This window comes from Zingiber officinale, chromosome 3A (genome assembly GCF_018446385.1).
Source record: "Zingiber officinale cultivar Zhangliang chromosome 3A, Zo_v1.1, whole genome shotgun sequence".
Lineage (NCBI taxonomy): Eukaryota > Viridiplantae > Streptophyta > Magnoliopsida > Zingiberales > Zingiberaceae > Zingiber > Zingiber officinale.
In genome coordinates this window covers 116154202-116177121 of record NC_055990.1, presented here as the reverse complement: position 1 = coordinate 116177121, position 22920 = coordinate 116154202, and the positions used below count along the sequence as shown (strand labels likewise).

The window sequence follows — 22920 nt, the reverse complement described above, 5'->3', positions numbered from 1 at the left end:
CTGCCCCTCGGTCTACCCGACCTACTAGGACTTCCTGCCCTAGGAGCCCCCACTTTCTTTGTTCGAGGTTAATATTGTACTCACATGGTTCAATCAGACCATAGCTCTTGTGCACAGTCGGCGGTTAAACCTTCTGACAGTCCGGACTCTGATACCAATTGTAGGATCGAAAAGAATTTAGATATCTCCACAATAGCATGATATTGTCCACTTTGGGCCTAAGCCCTCATGGTTTTGCTCTTGGGCTCTACCCAAAAGGCCTCATGCCAATGGAGATATCTTTCTCTTATAAACTCATGATCTTTTCCGTGTGTTTTCAATATGGGACTATGTTTGCAACCTTGCAACCCCAACATATTTTTCTGATTTACTCAGATGGTCGATGAAAAATTTGAACGCTGACTATTAGGATGAATCTCTATGTGTATTTTTTTGATTTCTATGAACCCGAACCAACCACCCATAGAATTAGTCGAACCAAAGATTTAAATATCTGGTACCAACTAAAAAAAATTTAAACTCAAACCAAATTTGATCCCAACTCAAATTCAAAAACAAATAAATCAAGTTAAATTTAAGTAATCATTTCAATAATTTAATTTATTTTAACTCAATTTAATTTGATTTAATTGTTCTATCAAATAACTTAGAACACCTCAAAACTTTAGCTCGATTTCACAGATTTATAACCCTAGATTGATCTTTAGTTGTTTTTTTTTTGAAGTGCTCTAAATAATTTTAATTAAAATTATTCTAATATTAATTAAATTATTATAATTTAATTAAAAATATTCGAACATTATTATGGTAAATTTGGATAAAATTTATCATATAATTAAAATTATTTGGATAACTTATTTTATGTTATAGTAATTTTCATCAAAATTAGTGTTGCATTTGGCTCTTTTGATTTATTTGTTTTTCGCAATATAAAAGCCGAGCCGAGCCGAATCCTTACCCTATGGCGGCGCTGTGCTTGTCTGGAGCTAGGAGGAAGCTCCCTGCCGCCGCCTTCTCCTCCTCCTTCGGCTCCTCCCGCTACCTCTCGCTGTCCCCCAGCCCAGCCCCATCCCAGGAGACTACTACGCCAGACCCTCGCTTCCTCCTCCACCACAGCTCCTCCGATGCCACTCCCTTCCCTGACCACTCTCCCTTCCTTCGCTTCCCCGAGGTCCGCCTCTCCACCCTCCCCTCTGGCCTCCGCGTTGTCACTCAGACCACCCCCTCCTCCGCCACCCATACCGCCTCCCTGGGCGTCTGGATCGACGCCGGCAGCCGCTTCGAGGCTCCCGGCACCAATGGCACCGCGCATTTCCTCGAGCACATGATCTTCAAGGGCACGCGCCGCCGCACCGCCCGGTCGCTCGAGGTGGAGATCGAGAACATGGGTGGCCGCCTCAACGCCTACACCTCTCGCGAGCAGACTACCTTCTTCGCGGACGTCCAGTCCAAGGACGTGCCCCTCGCCATCGACGTGCTTGCTGACATCCTGCAGAACTCCAACTTTCCTGAGCACGCCATCAAGAGGGAGCGCGGAGTCATTCTCCGGGAGATGAAGGAGGTCCCCAAAAATACGCTTCCATGCTTTCTATTCCTTCTCCTTGCGTTTACCTGAATTTGTTGCTTGTTGGTATTGGGGCTAAACAGGTGCAAGAGCAGACTCAAGAAGTGCTCTTTGACCACTTGCACTCTGCTGCTTTCCATGGCCATCCTTTAGGAGACACAATATTGGGCCCTGAAGAGAACATTCTACGGATTTCGAGGGTCGATTTGCGACAATACATTTCCACTCACTACACTGGCCCTAGAATGGTGATCAACTTGGAATGCACTTACACTTTTGCTTGTTGATAGTGCAAAGAGAGTTTTTCAAATTTTGAAAATGCTTCTTGTACCTAGGTCATTTCAGCTGCGGGAGCAGTTAATCATGACGAGATTGTTAACATGGTTGGAAGATTGTTCACAAATTTCTCAAGTGATCCTACCACTGCCGACCAGCTTATTGCTGCTAATCCAGCTGTGTTCACTGGTTGCGAGGTCTTCTTTCTTATGGCACTGATTTAACCTTCCTTTTGTGCCAAATATGTTTTGGGATCATTTGATGCCATCTGATTTGATTAATCACAGGTTCGAGTGGAAGATAATGAAATGCCTTTGGCACACTTTGTGGTAACGTTTAAAGGTTCATCTTGGACAGAACCTAGCTCTATCCCTCTCATGGTAATTCAGAGCTTATTGGGTAGTTGGGAAAAAAACACTGGCATTGGTAGTTGCTCAGGGTAAGATGAATCTCGGAAGCTAAGTTTCACAAAATGACATACACTTTAAGTAGTATATATTAACAACACTGTTCCATGACTTATTGGCAGGTCACAGCTTGCTCGTCGAGTAGGAACTGATGACTTGGCTCATAGCTTCATGGCCTTTAATACCAACTATAGTGACACAGGGTTGTTTGGGGTCTTCTTATCTGCCATGGCAAGCTTTACTCCATTTATGAATTTTATTTTTTGTTTTTCTTCTTTCATAAATATATCACGATAAATTATTTTTCTTGTGACTCTAAACTCTACTGTTGCAGCCAAGTTGCTTATATGATTTATCAAATGTCTTGATGGAAGAGATTCGGAGACTAGCATTTCAAGTATCAGACGAGGAAGTGACTCGAGCTAGGAATCAGGTGTGTAAGGGTCAACTGTTTTTTCCCCTTAGTAGTTCGTAAGCATGCATGTGTCCCCTGGTTTAAAGCACCATTGTTCTGTGTATTGAAATTGTGCTTGTCTTGTTGTATTCATGTAATGTTACACATTTCTGTGTTCTCCCTTTCTCAGCAATTTATATCTTGGTTCATATTGCTCAGAACTTTTGAGTTTCCAATGCCAGCAAGGGAATTAATCGGCATATTGATGTTTGCCCCTTGAGCATTGAGGTCTCAGTCAGTTAATTTAGAGCTACACTGTTAAGTGTTGACTTCTTAGAAAGTTTCTATTAGAATGTTGATATACCAGTGAACTCATAAGACACTCCTCTTTTGTTGAGTACATCAAATTCATTCATAAGTTGTGTTAGTAATATCAGCTACACCATTCTATTGGGATGTATAGGGTCAAGATAATCGATGAAGATTGTTTGACTAGAGATAAAAGATTGGAAGTAGTTAGGGGTGGTTCGGTATGGTATACTGAACCAACTCGTATACCGTACCAAAAAGTTCGGTTTAAAAAAATTCATACCGATATTGTACTGAAATTTTTGTATATCGAATTTTTGATATACTGAATTTTTGATATGGTATAAGTTTCATACCGTTTATATTAAAATTTCAGTATCGGTATGGTATATGTGGTATACTGATATTAAATCTTACGCCGATACCAAAAAAATTAGTACAGTATAATACCATACCGAAATTTTCGGTATGGCATATGCAACATACCAAATTTTAAGTATATTTTGGTATGGTATGTGCAACATACCAAATTTTCGATATTTTTTCTCACCCCTAAAAGTAGTTAGAAAAATATACTTTACTGTTATCACTTCGTAGCACTTCAACTAATACACCATATTTGGTTCATACCTTGACATAAAGGAAGAAAAAATAAAGTAGAGTTTAGAACTATCATTAAGAAAAATCGTTATATTGTACAGTTGTTTATAAAAGTAACAAAATATTTAAAACTAAGTTTTGGACAAACCATATTAGAACTCTAAATATCAAAATGAATTAAAGAGAATAACACAAATGCATGCCAATAACTTTGTTGGGAAACGTAGATCAAAAATGTTTTTCGAACTGCTAGGACATTCAAGACTCTCAAGATTAGATAATCAAGGTATGATCTTTTAATAATTAGGACTTAGATGACTAAGGCAATTATGAATTTTAGAGAAAGCATGGAGGGATCAACCATAAGAGCAAATAATTAATACAACTCCAAGATTCATGCATGATGTCAATCACCTTCCTTGTCTTTAAATGTTAAAAAAAAAAGAATTACTAATGAACAATGCAAAGCAATTAGAAATTTAGCATGGTTGTTGATTAATAATAAATTATAAGGAAATTAGAGACACAGAGAACATTGGAAAGTCATAAAGTGATCCGGCGGTAAGAACAGGGGACCAGGTCAACGCCATGTGGAAGTCAAAGAGCCGAGCGGTTCATCGAAGAAGGTCGGACCAACTAGGCCGACCAGAGAAAGGGATTTGACCGACCGGGCGACCGCCCGGTGTTTAACCGATGCCAAAAGGCACCCCTATGGAAGTCGGGGTTCCGGCACTCATTGAGCAAGAGCGTAGGGCCGAGCGGACGGCACGCTCGGCCGAAGACAAGAAGCATACTGCTAACAGTCGCCACAAAACACATTACCGATAATTTCCCAAGTGGACCATCATATATGACCGGTCGGACGGAAGGCGGACGTGGGCCGGAGTTCGGGGAAAAGACAAGGGACATCTTCGACAGTGTATGCTTCGTGATACGGTCATACTCCAAATCACGCTGGGGGTTCCACGTCCCATCGAGGACATACTGGACCGGTGCACGGGTCGTAAGCTCACCAGCTTCTTACCGTATGGGGATATACGACACGCGTACATCTCGATATGTGTGCACTCGCTCCGCTCTATAAAGGCCCTCATCCTTCACCGGAGGTACGTGTTCTAATTTGAGAGCCACTTGTCACTGCTTGCTGACTGGAGCGTCGGAGGGTCGCCACGGAACCCCTTCTCGCCCCGACTTCACAGGTGCAGTTCGCCGAGCGCTGTGCAAGATCCACCACCACGGAGCGCCACGCGCCCGCGGCCGTCGTTCGCGCTTCGACAGATCAAATGCTCGTCTCCGGAACGCCCCGCATCCGAACCAAACAACGGACGACCGACGACAACACACGTGAACGCTTCCACGGAGGAACTCACGCTCGATCGAATTGAGGCCAAGCTCATGGAGCAAAAAAAGGCAACAACCGAGCGGTTAGAGCAAAGAACAACCTCAAAGATCTCGGTGGCCGAGTGAAACACCTCAAGCCACCGCAGATTCCACGGCCCTATTTCGCACCCCAAGCCGCACCCACCATAGAGATCGGGGATCTTCTTCACGAAACGCCGACGAGAAAAAGCCCCTCGAGCGGACTCATCGCCCGAGCGGATTAATCGCCAATTTTCGGAGGCTATTCTACGAGATCCTCTACCCAAGCACTACGTGCCTCCGACGATCGGCGAGTACAATGGAACCACCGATCCGGATGATCATTCGGGCAAGTTCGACAACACGGCAACCCCGCATCAATACACGTACGGGTGAGGTCGGTTTCCTCACCACCCTATCCGATCACTCAACGCTGGTTTCGAGGTCACGGACGGATCCATCACAAGCTTCAAGACTTATCGCCTCCATCACTTGCAAGCCACGCTATCAAAACCAGCTAGTCTGTTCGCCATCAAACAAGAAACCCGTGAATCGCTCCGAGCTTACATCCAGTGGTTCAACAAAGTGGCCATGGATATTCCAACGGCCATCTTGAGACCATGACGAATGCCTTCACACAAGGCCTCGGACGGGATTTCTTCCGATCGCTCATTCGAAGCTTCCCGAGACTACGACCACACGCTACACCGACCAACGAATACATCAACGCGAGGAGGCGCAAGGCCAGAAAGAAACTCCAACCGAGCGGCTCCTCCCGCCGAGGAAACAGACGCCGCCATCACCGCCCAGAGACCAAGGGTCAAGCAATCCGCCCTCCCACGCCAGTCTCACGCAGAGAGGCAGCATTACCTCAAGCAAAAAGAAATGGACCCGATGTTCGCCCCCACACCGGACACGCACAACACAAGGGATTGTCAAGTCTTCCTTCGTGGCTTATCCTGCCCCTGAGTGGCGGCCGACGGTTCCCTCACCGACAGCGACAGAGAATTCACGGCCGATCGACTCGAAATGATAGCGACAAGAACAGACTCCGACATCGCTTCCAAGGTGAGAATCGCCGAATGTCAAGAGAACGGTCTCGACCATCCGCCGGAAGAAGAAAATAGAAGTAATACTTCCCGAGGCGAGATCAACATTATCACGGCGGGCCGACCGGAGGAGACTCCAACCGAGCAAGAAAGGCGAGTCCCAGCCGCATCCATGCAAGAGTCACAAAAGAGCGGCGGTGGACCCAATCGCCGTCCGGACTGAAGGAGTCAAGTGCTCACGACGACGCTCGCTTCATCAAAGCGTAATAGCCAATTACACTATTCACCGCTCTTTATCGACACGAAGCTTGGCCAACATCATGTTCAAAAAGCGCTGATCAACTACAAATCGACCGAGCCGAGTCCGCTTACGACAACCCCCACGGTTTACGGCAATGAAGTCCCACGGCCTGCATGATCCGATCGTTATCTCATCGAGAAGAGCCGTAGGACGCCAGATGAAACTTCGTGGTGGCGACTTTTCCTCATCATACAACGCCATTTTGGGACAACCGGCTAGCGAGTTCCTGCTCCATCTTCCATCAAGATCAAGTTCCCGTCAAGACAAAGTGGAGAAGTACGGGAGATCAACCGTAGCTCGACGATGCTGTTGAGACGGTCCGAGCGAAGCAAATTCCGCTTCGCCACGGATCGAGGTGAACGCTATAATCGAAAAGCCTCCCTCTAGTTTATTAAGAAAAGAGGAAGTGCAATACACCGACCCGATCGGAGGCCACGACATTCATCAAGGTCCGATCTAGAGGCAAATCGAAAAAGGAGGTGATCCAACGCCTCAAGAAACCATGATGTCTTCGCCCACACAGCCGAATTTCACCAAGTATCACAAGCAGCACGAGCTCCACGCCCGCACGCGCGCCAAGAAAGGCAAAAGAGATTTCAACACGAGCGTAATTCCATCATCCGAGCTGAGGTGGAAAACTCGAGGCCGACCATATCCGCGAGGTGCGCCTCCCGAGCCGATCAGCGAACGAGTATTAGTCTCCAAGCCGCAACAAGTGGAGAGTACGACAGAGATTTGGATCTCAACAAAGCTCGCCGAAAGACTTTATCCTCCGCTCGGATAGATCGCTATGGACTCTACCGTACCGCGAATTAATACGATGCTCGACGCTACCAAGGCTATCATCATGCCCGCCCGAAGATCAAGAAAAGTCATGATCTACCGACTGACCACCGCTATAACGTGCGATGCCGCCGATTGAAAACGCTGAGCCACTTATCAACGCCACGAACAAAGTGTTCAAGGAGCAAATCGCGAACGAAGTTTATGGACGATATTCTCATCAAGTCCGTCCGAGGCCGATCTCTTCAAAGACACGGAGGAAACCTTTCGAACGCCACGCAAATACGGAGTCAAGCTAAATCCTGTGTGCCTGCTCGAGCAAAAGGAGGGCGCTGGGGTACATAGTGACCGAAGGGCATCAAGCAAATCCTAACAAGGTGAAAGCTCTACAAGACATCGCCTCCAAGAAATACAAGGAAGTACAACGCTTAACCGGCTTTGATAATCGCTTCCGATTCATCTCCAAAACCGACCGAGTCTTCCTTTTTTCAAAATTCACAAGGCCAATAAGTTTATCGACGAAGAACGCGATCGGCGTCAAGATTCAGGCATATCTCGAGCTCTCTCCGGTATTAGCCGATCGCGGTGAGCCACTTGATCACTTATCTTCAACCGAGAAGCCATCGCCCTAAAGTGAGGGCGAGCTGAGAAGAGCCTGTATTTTCTTAGTCACATTTTAAAAGATGTCAATCTCGCCACACGGCTCGAGAAGCTCGCCCTGTCCTCGCCACCTTTCGTCCATACTTCAGCGATATCATAATTCATTAAACTAATAGCCCGCCTATGCATATATATCAATCCGAATCCGCGTCATCAAACGGACTGAGTTATGAATTGACATCCAATACCAGCCCCGCCGCCAATCAAAGCGCAGCCCCGATTTCTGCCGAGGTGCGTAATCTGAGCAGCCTACGTGGAAAATATTCATGACTGATCATCCACCTGCCCTACCGGGATCGAATACCGCTGCCTCCCTCAAGAAGAAAAGACGACTTATCCGTCCTACCGGATTATAAAGCTACGAACAACGGCGGTATTACGAGGCCCTCATAAATTACAGCAAGACACATTGGTGCTTACGACTCATTCGGATTCCCAATGGTCGTCACCTCCGTACCTTCGAATCAACGGTTCTACCAAGCTCTACGAAGCCTTCGAGAAGCTTAAAGCTAATTTTAGAGAAGTTATTGTCGTAAGATACCCGAGCGAAATCAAGCTACCGATGATTAGCCAAACTCAAAGCTCGATAACGCTGGCCGCCATTCAGCCCAATCGAACAAGTGTGTGTGGCATCGCCGACCGTATGGAACGCCTTACGCTTCCGAGCGACCGAGGACACCCATTACGGAGTTTCGCGCAGGCGCCACACCCGATCGTAACGAAGCCCACCGCTACGGAGGAGAGCCACGGTCTCACACCTCATCGCCGATCGCCTTTACAAGAAGCCTAGAAACGCGCGGAGCTCGAGGACTCGGCTTACATCCTCCAAGAAGTACATCAAGGATCACGCGAGGACATCCGGTGGACGATCACCGCTAAGAAGATCCTATCGCCGCACTTTGGCCAACCTTACAAGCATCGCCGCCGGACCGTGTTTACGTGTTTTCGCTGAAGTACCATAACTTCTATCACCGACCGGCAGAGGAAATGGCATCAACAGCCTCATATCCGCTCGATCAGCTGAAACGGATATCGCTGTCCATTTTCTATGGCGACCGGACATGGAAATTTCGCTAGTGACGGCCGATTATTTTTCCAGTGGGTGGAGGCCGAGCCAGATCACCGAACGATGGTCAAAAGTTCACGGGACATCATTCCTGATCCTTCGCCGATCGATTCGACAACCCGACGGCAGCTCACCGAAAGTTGCTCAAGATCGGTGCCGAGCTACGACATCGAGCAACACTTCACTGGCATACCCCCAAAGCAACGGTCAAGTCAAGTAGCTAATCGAAATTCTTCAGACTCCGCCGCCGACCGATATACGGGAGGAAGTCAGGACGAGGTGCCCCTGGCCTTACGGGCCTCCGAACGACTCCAAAGGAAGGACGGCGGCCACGCCTTTCCACCGTGTACGGCGTGAAGTTATTCCTATCGAATTAGGCCGAGTCCGCCGGATCCAGTTACGATGACAACAACGCCAAGCGAGGAACCCGAGTCGATTCGTCGACGAGGAGCGAGCCAAGGCGTCCGCTCACCGATGACGACGGCAATGGATGAAGCAAAACAACCGCCAGTAATCCCTAGATCGCTGTGTCGGCGACTGTCTGAAGAAAGTCGTCGCCACGACGCCAGAAGCTGAGCCCGCGGGCGGGTCTCAAAATCATCGAAAGCTCCGCCAGCGCTTTACTATTCGAGGACGAAGACTGACACATACCGACCGACTCGAGCGAAATCATCTCCACTTTATCGAGCTGAAAGGTGCAATCATGTAATTCATTGTGTATATTCTAGTCGCCCATGTCCTTGTAATGCAGAAGCGGAAATGAATTAAAGGACGGCTAGTACGCCCGACCGTGGTAAAGGCTGTTAAAGGTTAGCTGTTATCCGAGCTTAAATGTTAAGTCGGCGCCTATAAAAGAAGACCGCCGAGCCCGACGTTAAATATCGAGAGACTGCAAACGTCCGAGAAGACCGCCGCCACGGTTAAATATCGAGAGACGAGCCAGCGCCTATAAATATCCCGAGCGAAGAAGGCAAAAAGGACCGCAGTGTCCGGAAACGCCGCCAATATCGCTCGACCGACTCTACGCTCCGGCCGAGTCCAAAGGTACTTGCTTTCTAGCGCGATCTCGCTATCAAAGCGGAATGTTACGCTGAAATATTTAGCCGAGCGAAGGGCACTCCATGTATTGCAAAAATCTTTCGAACGCCAGAGGTACGATAATAAAGCAGCGGACAACACACCTATTAACTAGCAAAAGGACAAAGTACGCAAAAAGGAAACATCGCATTAAAATTAAAACTTCAGGCCGACCGCCTAAGTACAAAAGGGATCATCTAGCCGAGTGGTCAATTACAAAAGTTACTCGATATAATCGTAGGGTCTTGGGATGTTATCCGTGCGCCACCGATCGCCTACGTAATATTAGGACTGAAGAAGGCCTCGACTTCCAGATATGTCATGGCGGCCATAGCCAAGTCGAAGGTCAGAAGGATTTTCTCCACAAATTTTCTCCAGAATTCGGGCAGCGGACGTAGTCCTGCCTCAAGGCAATGACCGACTAGGCTCTGCAGATCTCGATATTCTTCAAAGCCACCGAGCCAATGAGGGCCTGCTCGATTCAAGCTTTTCCGCTGCCGAGCGGCCCTTTCTTCATCGAGTGCCCATCGCTCTTTATCTTCACCCAGCCCCGAGCTTCCACGCTCTTTTTCTCCAGATCGAGACGGCCGATTTTTCTGGTGGCTGTGGTTAATTTTGGTCGAGCGACTGACTGTCGCTCTGACTCACCAAGGCGCGAGCCCGACTCTGCTTTTCTTCCGCTCGGCCAAGATATCTCGAGCCCTCAAGCTCCTTCGCACCGAGTACGATGGGCCTCATGAGCAGACGACCGCACGCCGCCTTCACCGCTTTAATTCCTCATCCACCACGGCTAGGGCTGAGACCGCAATCTCTCCACCCATCCTCGCAAAAGAAAATTAGAGTCATAGCGGCCGATCGAAAGAATGCATACAAACTTGGAGAGCGAACTTACCCCGCGGCCTCCCGCACGGGCTATCGCCAAGTTTCGAGGGGATCACAGGCGTGCCCGAGCATCGACCCACATCTCACCAGGCCTTTCAAGGTAATGCTTCGCACTACGGTCGGCAAGCAGTCACGGAGACGAAGAGTGACCAATCGTACGACCACGATCAGGTCGTCGACCGGCCATTAAGGATCGGGATCAAGTAAAACTGGAACGAACGGTCGAGCTACCGGATCGAATGACGAGCGGCGGAAGGGTGTCGACGGAGTAGCCTCAATCGAGCAACTGCTCCCCTGGGCCAAGGCGCCCGGCCGACGAATGGTTTCAGCTCGCGCTGCCGGCAGCCGCAGGACCCGCTTGACGGTGGACCGCTGAGGTAGCCGACCGCAGGGAGTCTCCACCGCGCCTCAGAGGTCGCCTCCTCCCGAGCGAACCTTCCTCGTGCGCTGGTTCTCCGGGGTGGCTCCGCTTAGCCACGCTTGTTGAGAAGCTGAGCACCGACCACCGAGTCCCGCCTCTCCTTCGTGATCCGACCACCGGATACCCAACGCCCATTTCTCCGTCACGGCTTCTAACGCCGCCTTTCTTCAAAACGCCGCCATTACCGAATCCATGACGATGTCCGCTGAAGGGAAAGAAAAGAAATCAGTTAGCAATTAAAACAAATGCCCGAGCAAAATCCGGCCGGAAGAGGAGTCCGTATGGGACTCAAGCCGAAGACGTACATCACTCCTTCGAAGAAGCTTATCGATGTCAAGTCGCATCAAGTATATTCTGCAGCTGCGTGATAGTCCGGCTCGTCTTGAATTTCTTCACCGAGGGGGCAAGTCGATGCCACTGGTCGGAAGTCACCTCGATCGGGCATACGGACGTAGAAAATAATCCTTCCAATGTTTATCGGAAGTAGGTAGCTTGTCAAGAAGACTAGCTCGGCCGAGCTTGAACACGAAGGTGCCCTACCGCTTGCTTGGGGTAATAAAATAAAAAGACCTCCTACGGAGGGGATGTCAGGAATCTCAATAAAACAACAACACCACAGAGGAGACGAAAGGTGTTGGGTACCGATCGCCGAGCTGAACAATCAAAAATTACAAACGCCTACGATGAAAGGATGTACAGGAAGCGCAGATCACGTAAATCGGTCGCGAAGACACGTAATGCACATAAGGCGTTGTGGGCCGAGCTGAGGGACCGCTAAAGTTCAAAATCGCTGAATATCAAAATTATCACCAAGATATCAAAGTCACGCCTCGAATCGGGACGCACGGTAGTGTACCATAGCCGAGGGACCGGTCTTCGTGGGAAGAACTAGCCATCGCCGGAACGAAACGAGGAAGGAAAGATGAGGAAACAAGAGGAGGGCACCGGAACAGTATCCGGGAGCAAAAACGGGAGAAAGAAATGTAAAAAGAGCACCGGAAACAAGAAAGGCAGGAGGAGAACCTTACGAAAAAGAAGGAAGATCGAAGGGAGACACCGGAGATCGTCGGAAACAGGAGAACGCAATCGCCAGAGTTCTAAAGCGCTGGGGGCAGGGGTCGAAATCGCAGAGGCAAATGCGAGAGAGAAGTAAACGAAGGATTTATAGGGTGGAGGCCGGCCGGTCTCCACCGTTGGATCCAGGTCACGAGAATCAAAGCGTGCATCGTGCCGTCCATTTCGAATCGCTTCGATCCCATCAAAGCACCATGCCACCGTCAGCCGATGACGCGGTATCACGCCACGCGGCATTCGACCATTCAAGCATTTAACGAACGACGCCGCCCTTAATGTCAAGATCGACGCATTACGAGGAGATCCGCCAAGGCTACCGTTGATTCACGCAAGGCCATCCTCGCAGTAGCCGATCGGAGGATACTAGACGAAGGAGCCGCCCTGCCTGGCATCTGCCATTGACTAATCGCCTCCTTCGACTAGACTCAAGGAGGCAAGTGATCCCACGGAAAAACAGGGACCAGTCAACACCACGTGGAAGTCAAAGAGAGCCGGTTCATCAAGAAGGCCTGACCAACTAAGCCGACCGAGAAAGGATTCGACCGACCGGCGTCGCCTTGTTTAGCCGACGGCAAAAGGCACCCTATGGAAATCGGGTTCCTACCATCGAGCAAGAGCGTAGGTCGAGTGGACGACGCCTATCAAGACAAGAAGCATACCGCTAATACCGCCACAAAACACATTACCGATAATTTCCTGCGACCATCATATACGACCACCGGAACAGGACGCTGGCTTGGGCTTGGACCATAGAGTTCGGGAAAAGACAAGGACATCTTCGACAACTGCATACGTCGTGATACGGTCATACTCCAAATCACGCGGCGGGGTTCCGCTTATCCCATCGAGGACATACTTGATCAGCAGTATGGGTCGTAAGCTCACCGACAAGCCCCATCGTACGGGCTACTGACACGCATATCTCGACATGTGCACTCGCTTCTCCACGCCTCTATATAAAGGCCCTCATCCTTCACGAGGTTCTAATTTGAGAGCCACTTTCAACCGTCATTGCCTCGACAGGCCGACGGTCGCCGCCGGGAACTCTTTCCTGGCCCGACTTCTGTGCAGGTTCGCCGAAGCTTCGTGCAGCCAGGCGAAGATCCACATCAGCAGCCGGGGAGCGCCACGTGCCCAGCGTCCGTTGGTTCAGCGTTCGGACAGGATCAATAAAGATAGAGCAACAAAGATTTGTTCAATGCCTTTTGCCAAGGTGAAACGACAAAATGACATTTATAGGTGTGCTAGAGAATGTAAGAACATAAATCAAGTGGGTACTACCATATTTGTGTTTAGAAGTACCCGAGTCAATAATCGTAGGCTTGGTAGATGTACTTGAAGGATAATCCTGAAGCAGTTTAGAGCTTCTATCTTGGTGAAATGTCAAGCTTGAAGTATAATTGATAATTGTAGATTTATGGGTTGATTTTTATAACAATAGGATAAACATCTACTTTGAGGTAAAATTATCTAGAGAGTGTTGTAAACAAACAATTTGTTGTCGGAGATTTACACGGTATTAGTTGAATTTAAACTACACTGAATTAAATTCAACTTACAGTCGAAAAGATCTGAGCGGATAATCTCAAGCTGCCAGCAGGGGCTGGTTTCTGTTACGTGCCGAAGAGCGGATTGAATCGCTGAGCGGGCTGATCAGCCGAATAGTAGGTTTGTATTACCGAGCGGGCAAGTTGGCTGAGTTGCAGGTCTGTGTTGCAGAGTGACAGGTCTGGCAGATCTGTGTTGCAGAGCGGCAGATCTGTGTTGCAAAGTGACAGAGCGGGCAGATTTGTGTTGCAGAGCGACAGATCTAATATGTGTTGCAGAACTACAGATTTGTGTTGCAGAGCGACAGAGCGGGCAGATCTGTGTTGCAGAGCGACAGATCTACAGAGCGGGCAGATCTGTGTTGCAGAGTGGCTGAACAGCAGGTTTAGGAGTAGACCGAGCGAGACAAACAGGCAGGTCAAGACAGTTCAAGCGAGCAAATATGCTGAGCGGAGAGGCTGATCGGGTTTTGAGCTGCGAACCGAGGCTTGCGATTGACGCATTTTCCTTGAAACAGATTCACCCACCTTCGATTGTGCTTTGAGGCTTACTATGGTCGTTTGTTTCTCAGGATACAACGGTTGACCGTGATTCCCACCAAGTACTGATGGTCACGGCGAACTGAGTGACACCCGATTTCTATCACGGGCACTCTGCCAAGCAAAAGTTGCACGACAGAGGAGGGAATGAAGGTGGAGAGCTTCTACTTGTGTTGCTGTGTGTATCCTCTGCTTGAGATCGCAGCCTCCTTATATAGGAGCTCAGATCAACGACAGCGTTAATGATCGATTAATGACCATTACTCGCCGAGTAATGAAACACCCACCGTTTCACTCATTATCACTCGATCGTTTTGATTCTGCATTAATCTCGAATTTAATGCATCCGTTACACAGCAGCAAAAATATTTACATGGCAAAATGTTGGTTGTTCCACTTGGGCAAATTTTGCCCTGACAGGTCCAGCATTCGGCGCGCACAGGTCGTGCCTACACACGAATCAACTTGGTTCAGTGCAATCCGGGCCTTGGATTTGCACCCCCTGCGCACCCACGCGTGGGAAAGAGCCTCTCCTCATGTATTTGTTCACATCCTCAATACATGTGAATCAATATAAACCAACCAATATGCCATGAAACTCCCAATGTGGGACTAAAGTCTCATTCACAATGAAGCTTCTATCCTCTTCCACCTCTTCTTCATTCACACATATTCAACAATTCCCCACATGAATGGAGATAGAGTATGTGATAGTATTCAATAGTTGAGTCAAGTATAGGATAGGTAGATTTTACCCTTTGAACCTTCTCTTGTGAAGATTTGGTTATTTACTGGTTAGTAGACACGATGTCTTTGAACTATACTGTTGTCTGTGTAAGAAGTGACAAATCTCACTCAAGACTCTCCCTAATACAACTCAGTTCTTATGAGTATGTTCGTTCTTGGCCATGAACACGCTTGATTTTGTAAGAAACTCTAAGAATTGTGCCTCTAATTCTCTTCGAAGCGGTCCCACTTCTTTCTCACATAGGTGATCCCTCAAGAGTTGTCATATACTCTTCTTGATCATTAAAAGCCCACTTACCCCGCCTAGTCATCGCTTCATCGACTATCCCCTACAGGTGTCTAGTCACAGTAGATTAGTTGTTCTTCAACCTAGTTCTCGAATCTCCAACAAGATAGGTTGGTGTCCTCTACATCGATCACGACAACCAGATCAAACCCATTCTCTTGATGAGCTTACAACTAACTCTCGATTTAACCATTCGTTAATGGATCATAGGTTATCTTTCGACTTCACATACCAATAAGGATAACTCCCGTGAGAGTAGTTGTTAATCGGTATTATGTCACGACGATATGTCTAGACTTGCCATTATACGACGGCTCGCGTCTCACCAATCACGATCGACTATCGCAATGTATGCAAATTACCAGTTTCAATTATCTAGAAATATCTTCTAAGAATTGTCAGAACTATCTCACCTCTTCACCACATTCACAAGAGGTACAAACTCAGATTTCATCGTGATCTAGTTATTACGGTTCGCTAAGATTTCTAGGAAATAACCGCACGCTAGATGAAGACATATCCACTGTAGACTTAGAGTCTTTTATATCGGATATCCAACTTGTATCACTGTATCCTTCGATCACAATAGGATATAGTATAGTCTATATTCACGAGTATACCTCAAGTACCTTAGATTTCTTATCCCTTCCAAAGGTTCAACATCGGATTACTCATGTATCTCATCACTTACTTCATCGCAGGAGCCTAATCTGTCGGTACAACTCATCAAGTACATCGACTTCCAATCACCGAGAGTACTCTATCCGAGAGATACTTTCATCTCGATTTTCGACAGATGTCGACTCGTATCTATCGCGTCGCCAACGCAGATCACCCTCGTGAATTTCAAGAATTTTGTTCACATAATGGGACTGACTAAGAACAAGTTCTTCTGTGATTTTAAGAATTTTGATTCCTTGAATCACATCAGCTAGGTCCATGTCTTTCATGTCAAATCTTGAGTTCAATATATCTTTAGTGGATTTGATTATCTTATCATTACTCCCAATGATAAGTATGTCGCTACATAGAGGTATAAGATGACATAGTCACTTTCTGTGATTTTCATGTAGACACATTTATTACATTGATTAATCCTGAATCCACATTCCTTAATGACATTATCAAATTTCTCATACCACTGTTTCGGTGCTTGTTTCAAGCTATATAATGACTTTACTAATCTACAAATCTTGTTTTTTTGTCCTAGCATAAAAGACCCCTCGGGTTGCTCCATGTAGATTTCTTCTTCTAAATCCCCGTTTAGAAAATCTGTCTTTACATCCATCTGATGTATTTCGAGATTCCATAGAGCGGCAATAACCAACAATACTCTAATGAAAGTTATTCTCGACATCGGAGAATACGTATCAAAGTAATCGAGACATTCTCGTTGTCGGTATCCTTTGATTACCAATCTGGCCTTATACTTATCAATCGTGCTATATGATTTCATTTTCTTCTTAAAATTCCACTTGCAACCTAGTGGTTTATTTCCCGGAGGAAGATCCACAAGTTCCCAAGTGTGATTTTGCAAGATAGATTCTATCTTAGATGCAATTGCCTCTCTCCAGTGAGGTCCATCAGAAGAGCCTACAACTTCTAAGTAACTTCGGGGCTCACTCTCCATATCCTCACAGGTCTTATACGGAAACACATGCTCGAAGAACGAGGCATTTCTCGATTCTATTATCGAGTTCTTGTGTATCTCCGGTATTTGTGATTCATACACAACAAACCGATAAGCACTGTTCTGTGCATATCCAATAAATATACAATCAACAGTCTTTTGTCCTATCTTAATACTTTTCGGATCAGGCACCAACACTTTGGCAAGACACCCTCACATTCGTAAATATTTGTAGGACGACTGTCTTCCATTTCACAACTCATAAGGACTCTTATCTATTTTCTTCCGGAGCACCTTATTTAAAGGGTAATTAGCTGTTAACACAACTTCCCCCCACATGGACTCTGACAATCCAGAGCTCAATAGAAGAGCATTCATCATCTCCTTTAGAGTTCGATTCTTTCGCTCAGCAACTCCATTTTGCTGAGGAGTATAAGGAGCTGTTGTTTCGTGTTTGATCCCATGTTCAGCACACAACTCAGCAAACGGTGATACATATTCACCGCCTCGGTCACTTCGAATCACCTTAATCTTTCTATTAAGATGGTTTTCAACCTCAGTTTTATAGAGAGCAAATTTCTCTATAGCTTCATCCTTACTTTTGAGAAGATACACATAACAGTATTTTGTGTTATCATCTACAAAAGTGATGAAGTATTTATTACCATCACGTGTTGGCGTACCTTTTAGGTCGCACACATTAGTGTAGATTAGGTCAAGTGGTTCGTTACTTCTTTCAATATGTTGAAGGATGACCTTATTATTTTCGTTTCAACACAAATCTCACACTTGTGTTTTGGGTCAAGGTGGAATGCAGGTATGTTTTGCATGTTTACTAATCTACGTAACACATCGTAGTTAACATGTCCTAGTCTACCATGCCACAAGTACGAAGACTCAAACATGTAAGTGGAAGAACTTTCATTTTTATTTATCTTGGGCCTAATGATCATTACATTGAGCTTGAATAGCCCATCAGATACATAACCCCTTCCTACAAACATTCCATTCTTGGACAATACAACTCTGTTTGACTAAAAAACAATGCGAAAGCCATGCTTGCTTAACAGTGATCCGAATACTAGATTCTTCCGAATCTCCGGAACATACAACACATTGTTTAGAGTAAGGCTTGCCCGATGTCATCTTCAGCACCACCTTTCCTTGGCCCATAATGTCCGAGGTTATTGAGTTCCCCATGAACAGCTTGTCTCCAGTGACTTTTTTAAAGTTATGGAGAAGCTCCTTATTGCAGTAGACATGTTTGGTGGTTCCAGTATCGATCCACCATTACCGTGGGTTTGAACTGATCAGGTTCAACTCAGAGACCACAGCGCAGAGGTCGTCCATTTCTGGTCCCTCGTTCAGGTTGGCCTCCTGCTTCTTCTTTGGCTTCCTGCACTCCGAAGATTCCTCTGGGTCCCATCTTGGAAGACTTAGGGTTCTTCCGTTTCGAGCTTTGACCGTGCTCGCCCACGTTGGCTTTCACAGTAGCCTGAGAGAACAGTTTTCTTTCTGAACTCTTGTTGTCTTATTCGATGCGAAGTCGAACAATGAGTTCCTCCACATTCATCTCCTTCTACTTGTGCTTCAAGTAGTTCTGGAATTCCTTCCAGCCGGGAGGCAACTTCTCAATGACAGTAGCCACCTGGAAGGTTTCACTCATAACCATCCCTTCTGAGTGGATCTCGTTCAAGATCACCTGAAGCTCCTAGTCTTGGCTGATCACCATCTTGGAGTCAACCATCTTGTAGTCCAGGAATCGACCCACGATGAACTTCTTGGCCTTGCATCCTCTGTCTTGTACTTCTTGTCTAGGGGCTCCCACAGCTCCTTAGTCGTTCTTTTCATGCTATACACAACGTACAGCGAGTCGGCAAGGCAGTTGAGAATGTAGTTTCGACAAAGGAACTCAGAATGAGTCCATGCCTCCACTGCACTGATGGTCTGCGCATCAGCATCCTCAGCACGCTTGGGTGAGTGCTCAGTCAAGAACCAAGCCAGATTGAGCGTGGTCAGGTAGAAGAACATCTTTTGCTGCCACCTTTTGAAGTTCAGTGGACTGCACGTTCCAATCGGGGCGGAGTGGGCCTGCACGTGTTGAGTCTGTTGCACCTCAACATTCCGTTCGGTGGTCATCTCAACAGAATCAAATCTGTTTCAAGATTGTTGGAAACAAACAATATGTTGTCGGAGATTTACGGGGTATTAGTTGAATTTAAACTACACTGAATTAAATTCAACTTACAAAAGACCTGAGCGGATAATTTCAGGCTGCCAGCAGGGGCTGATTTCTGTTACGTGCCGAAGAGCAGACTGAGTTGCCGAGCGGGCTGATCAGCTGTCTGGCAGATATGCGTTGCAAAGCGACAGATCTATAGAGTGGGCAGATCGTGATTCCCACCAAGCACTGGTGGTCATGGCGAACTGAATGGCGCCTAATTTATATCATAGGCACTCTGCCGAGCAGAAGTTGACGACAGAGGAGGGAATGAAGGTGGAGAGCTTCTACTTGTGTTGTTGTGTGTATCCTTTGCCTGTGATCGTAGCCTCTTTATATAGGAGTTCAGATCAATGACAACGTTAATGATCGATTAATGACCATTACTCGTCGAGTAATGAAAACCCACCGTTTCACTCATTATCACTGGATGTTGGTTGTTCCACTATGTTGGTTGTTCTACTTGGGCAAATTTTACCCCGACCGGTTCGGCATTCGGCGCGCGCAGGTTATGCCCGCACACGAGTCAGTTTGGTTTGGTGCAATCCAAGCCCTGGATTTGCACCCCCTGCGCACTCACGCGTGAGAGAGCCTCTCCCCATGCATTTGTTCACATCCTCAATGCATGTGAATCAATATAAATCAACCAACATGTCATGAAACTCCCAATATGGGACTAAAGTCTCATTCACAATGAAGTTTCTATCCTCTTCCATCTGTTCTCCATTCACACATATTCAACATAGAGCTTCTTCATAAAACCATTTGTCATCTTGCAAAATATTTAGGTTAAGTTTCTTGCTTTTCACTTTTAGCATTGAGGACTGCTTACGTTTTTTATAAGGAGTTCTAGATCATTGTTTGTGATTCGGACAAATATAATGCTAATCTATAAGGTGTCCTACAACTTCCATTTTAAGCATTTTAAAAGTTTTGGGTAACCAGTGGTTTTTAGTTGGCTGACCAAAACTGATACGTAGCCTAATCTTCTGGTGTATATCAAGTTTGGGTTACTTAAATTATGTTGGCAAAGTTTAACTTCATTCCGCAGGTTGGTTGACCAAAACTGATACATAACCTAGTCTTCTGGTACATATCAAGTTTGGCTGATTTAAATTATGTTGGCAAAGTTTAACTTCATTCTATAGGTTGGTTAACCATTTGTCAAACTGGATACTCAAGAAAACCTCAGTACTAAGTGTTGGCCAGCCAAGACAATTTTCTTGTAAAAAGGTTGGTCAATCAAATCAGTCAACCAAAAGCAACTCCTAGAGGTTGAGTGACCAGGATTTTCTGATTGGTCTGACAATAGGGATAAGTTGATAAAGCTTCTGATTAAGACATCATTTCCTAGGTGTAAATGATTAAGACATCATTCAATTGATAAAGCTGCATTCTAGTGTTTGTCTTTTTTCATTGTAAGACTTGCATATCTCTCGTACTTATTTCGTAGTAACTAATAGGGATAAGTTAATTTCTGATCTTGTTGAGATTTCATCCTTGTTTGTAGAGCTTATAAGCCCTTGAGGTCTTAACCTCAAATTGTAAAGGCTTGTTCCATTATATCCAGTAGAGGAGTGCAATCAGTAATTTTGATTGGTTTGTCATGTGACGGCCATGAATAGAGGAACTTGGAGTTTCGATCTATGTTAAACCCTTTTGTTAGTGTCGTATTATTTTCTGTTATGGTTGCTTCTGCAACCTATTACTATCACTCTTTGATTTTGACATGCTCATACACCTAACAATTGTTTAAGATTTGTATTTGCAAGAAAATTATGTGATCATCTATTCACACTCTCCTAATGGTTGCATCCTATATAAATTCCTTTATATCTCCTCTTGATTTGGATATGTGACTAAAAGGAAAGAAGAACCCAAGCCGTTTAGATGAAATCCCATTCAAAAGCAACAGTTGATGCACGAGCCAGGGTCATGTCTGATATAAATTGAGATGCCATACAAGTATATCTCTTCTAGCAATTGTTTGCAAAACTCAAGAATGGTAACTTTTATCTGATGTTGCATTGTGGAGTGACACAATGTATTAAAAACATTAGCGATATAGGAGAGTGCAAGGGATGCATCTCTCTGACCTACAAAAATCTTCTAAGAGTATCCGGGTATTGTCACTCTTGGGCATTTGGATAAATAAATTTATCGAAGCAATAGGGCTAAACCAAATAGCAAAATTACAATCAAACTTGAAATGCATTGGGCACTTGGGACAATTTTCAATCAGCGTGCAGATTATGCAGAAGGGATTGCCCCAATATACAATTGGTATTGTTCCTTTTCTGGGCACATTCATGGAAGAACTGGATGAAGACTCTCAACACTACAAGTTGCAATATGAACAAAATAAGAAAAATTGGAGTCCATCTTCCTAAAACACATGGATCACATTGGTTTTGAATTCTGTTCTGAATGAGGAAAAGAGTAGATTGGTAGTGCTTTTATATTGATAATTGTTCTACTCATTGACTTATTGCTGAACTCCTCAAATAATGTTGCCATGTACGTCAATTTTGAATTAAAAAAAAATATATTTCATTGAATTATTAAACATGGTTTGACGATATATGCTGCAAATTGAGAAGTTTTGTGTTTTTAGATCAGCAGCCTAATGTGTTTCTTGTATCACGAGCTCAATTTCATAGAACTATCTTAGAAGTTGTTTTGGATATTACTAGTGATAGTGTTATGGCTTTACATAGAGTTAAGTCCAAGAAGTTAGTTTCTTATAGTTTGTTTGTTACCTAGTCTTTCATAAGATATGTTCTGCAAAGCAATTTTCTTTTACTACTATTGTTTGACACGATATTAACAGATTTTGATCATATTGTACAGTTAAAATCTGCCATGTTGCTTCATATTGATGGTTCCACAGCAGTCTCTGAGAATAATGGTCGTCAGGTAAACATGGTTGCGGATAATTGTTTTGCCGAGGAAGCATTTTGCAATATTCATAACACGATGGTTGGAATATGGAGAAGATGATCTTCCTTTTTCATGAATGCAGATGTTGACGTATAGGCGGGTAATGCCTTTCATTGAATTCTTTGCTCGTGTAGATGCCGTCGATGCTGCTGTGGTGATGGAGACAGCTCGGAACTTCATAATTGACAAGGCACAGTTTTATATTCTTAATTTAAATCTCAGTTTTGACTTAGAATAGCTAATCTAAACCTAAGTTGTGGTTACCTTTCTGAACTTGCTTCGACTAGAGTAATTTGACAGCTTCGCATTACAGGATGTGGCAGTTGCAGCAATGGGACCTATCAGGGATTTGCCAGACTCAACTTGGTTCCGCTTGCGGACCGCTGCTTAGCAAGGGCACAAGGTATAAGCACTGGCCCTTGTATGCTGGTCCATTTGCATCTGAACAACCAAATTTACAAGAAACTAGAGGCACATAATCTCTCAACTTGTCATTTTAGTTCAAGTTAATGTAACTTATATAATTATAGTGGTATTCATCACATATATATATATTCAATATTGATCATGTGCTCATTGCTCTCATAAGTGAGAATAGTTCAATAGCCCAATTGAGGTAATATGTTGAAAGTTTTAAGTTGCTGAAGCATCCACGAATGTTATTCTACGTATCATTTACTTTCACATGATTGTTGCTGAAGCATCCTAATATTCCCATTATCTTCGAACCCTGATTGAGTTTTGATGGCGTGGCTTTTGTGCGGTAGGAGGGAAGAGGTTTACCATC

At 45.5% G+C, this 22920-nt stretch overlaps 1 protein-coding gene across 1 annotated transcript; it reads left to right on the top strand.

The window, feature by feature from the left end:
- The first annotated feature begins 923 nt into the window (after positions 1 to 923).
- On the top strand, positions 924 to 22755 carry LOC122052316 (probable mitochondrial-processing peptidase subunit beta, mitochondrial). The gene is made up of 9 exons (XM_042613787.1): positions 924 to 1561; positions 1648 to 1812; positions 1900 to 2037; positions 2128 to 2279; positions 2370 to 2478; positions 2582 to 2680; positions 22044 to 22109; positions 22216 to 22323; positions 22447 to 22755. Exons 1-9 carry the CDS (start codon positions 962 to 964, stop codon positions 22522 to 22524), a joined length of 1515 nt encoding a protein of 504 aa, XP_042469721.1. The 5' UTR covers positions 924 to 961; the 3' UTR covers positions 22525 to 22755.
- Positions 22756 to 22920: the final 165 nt, after the last annotated feature.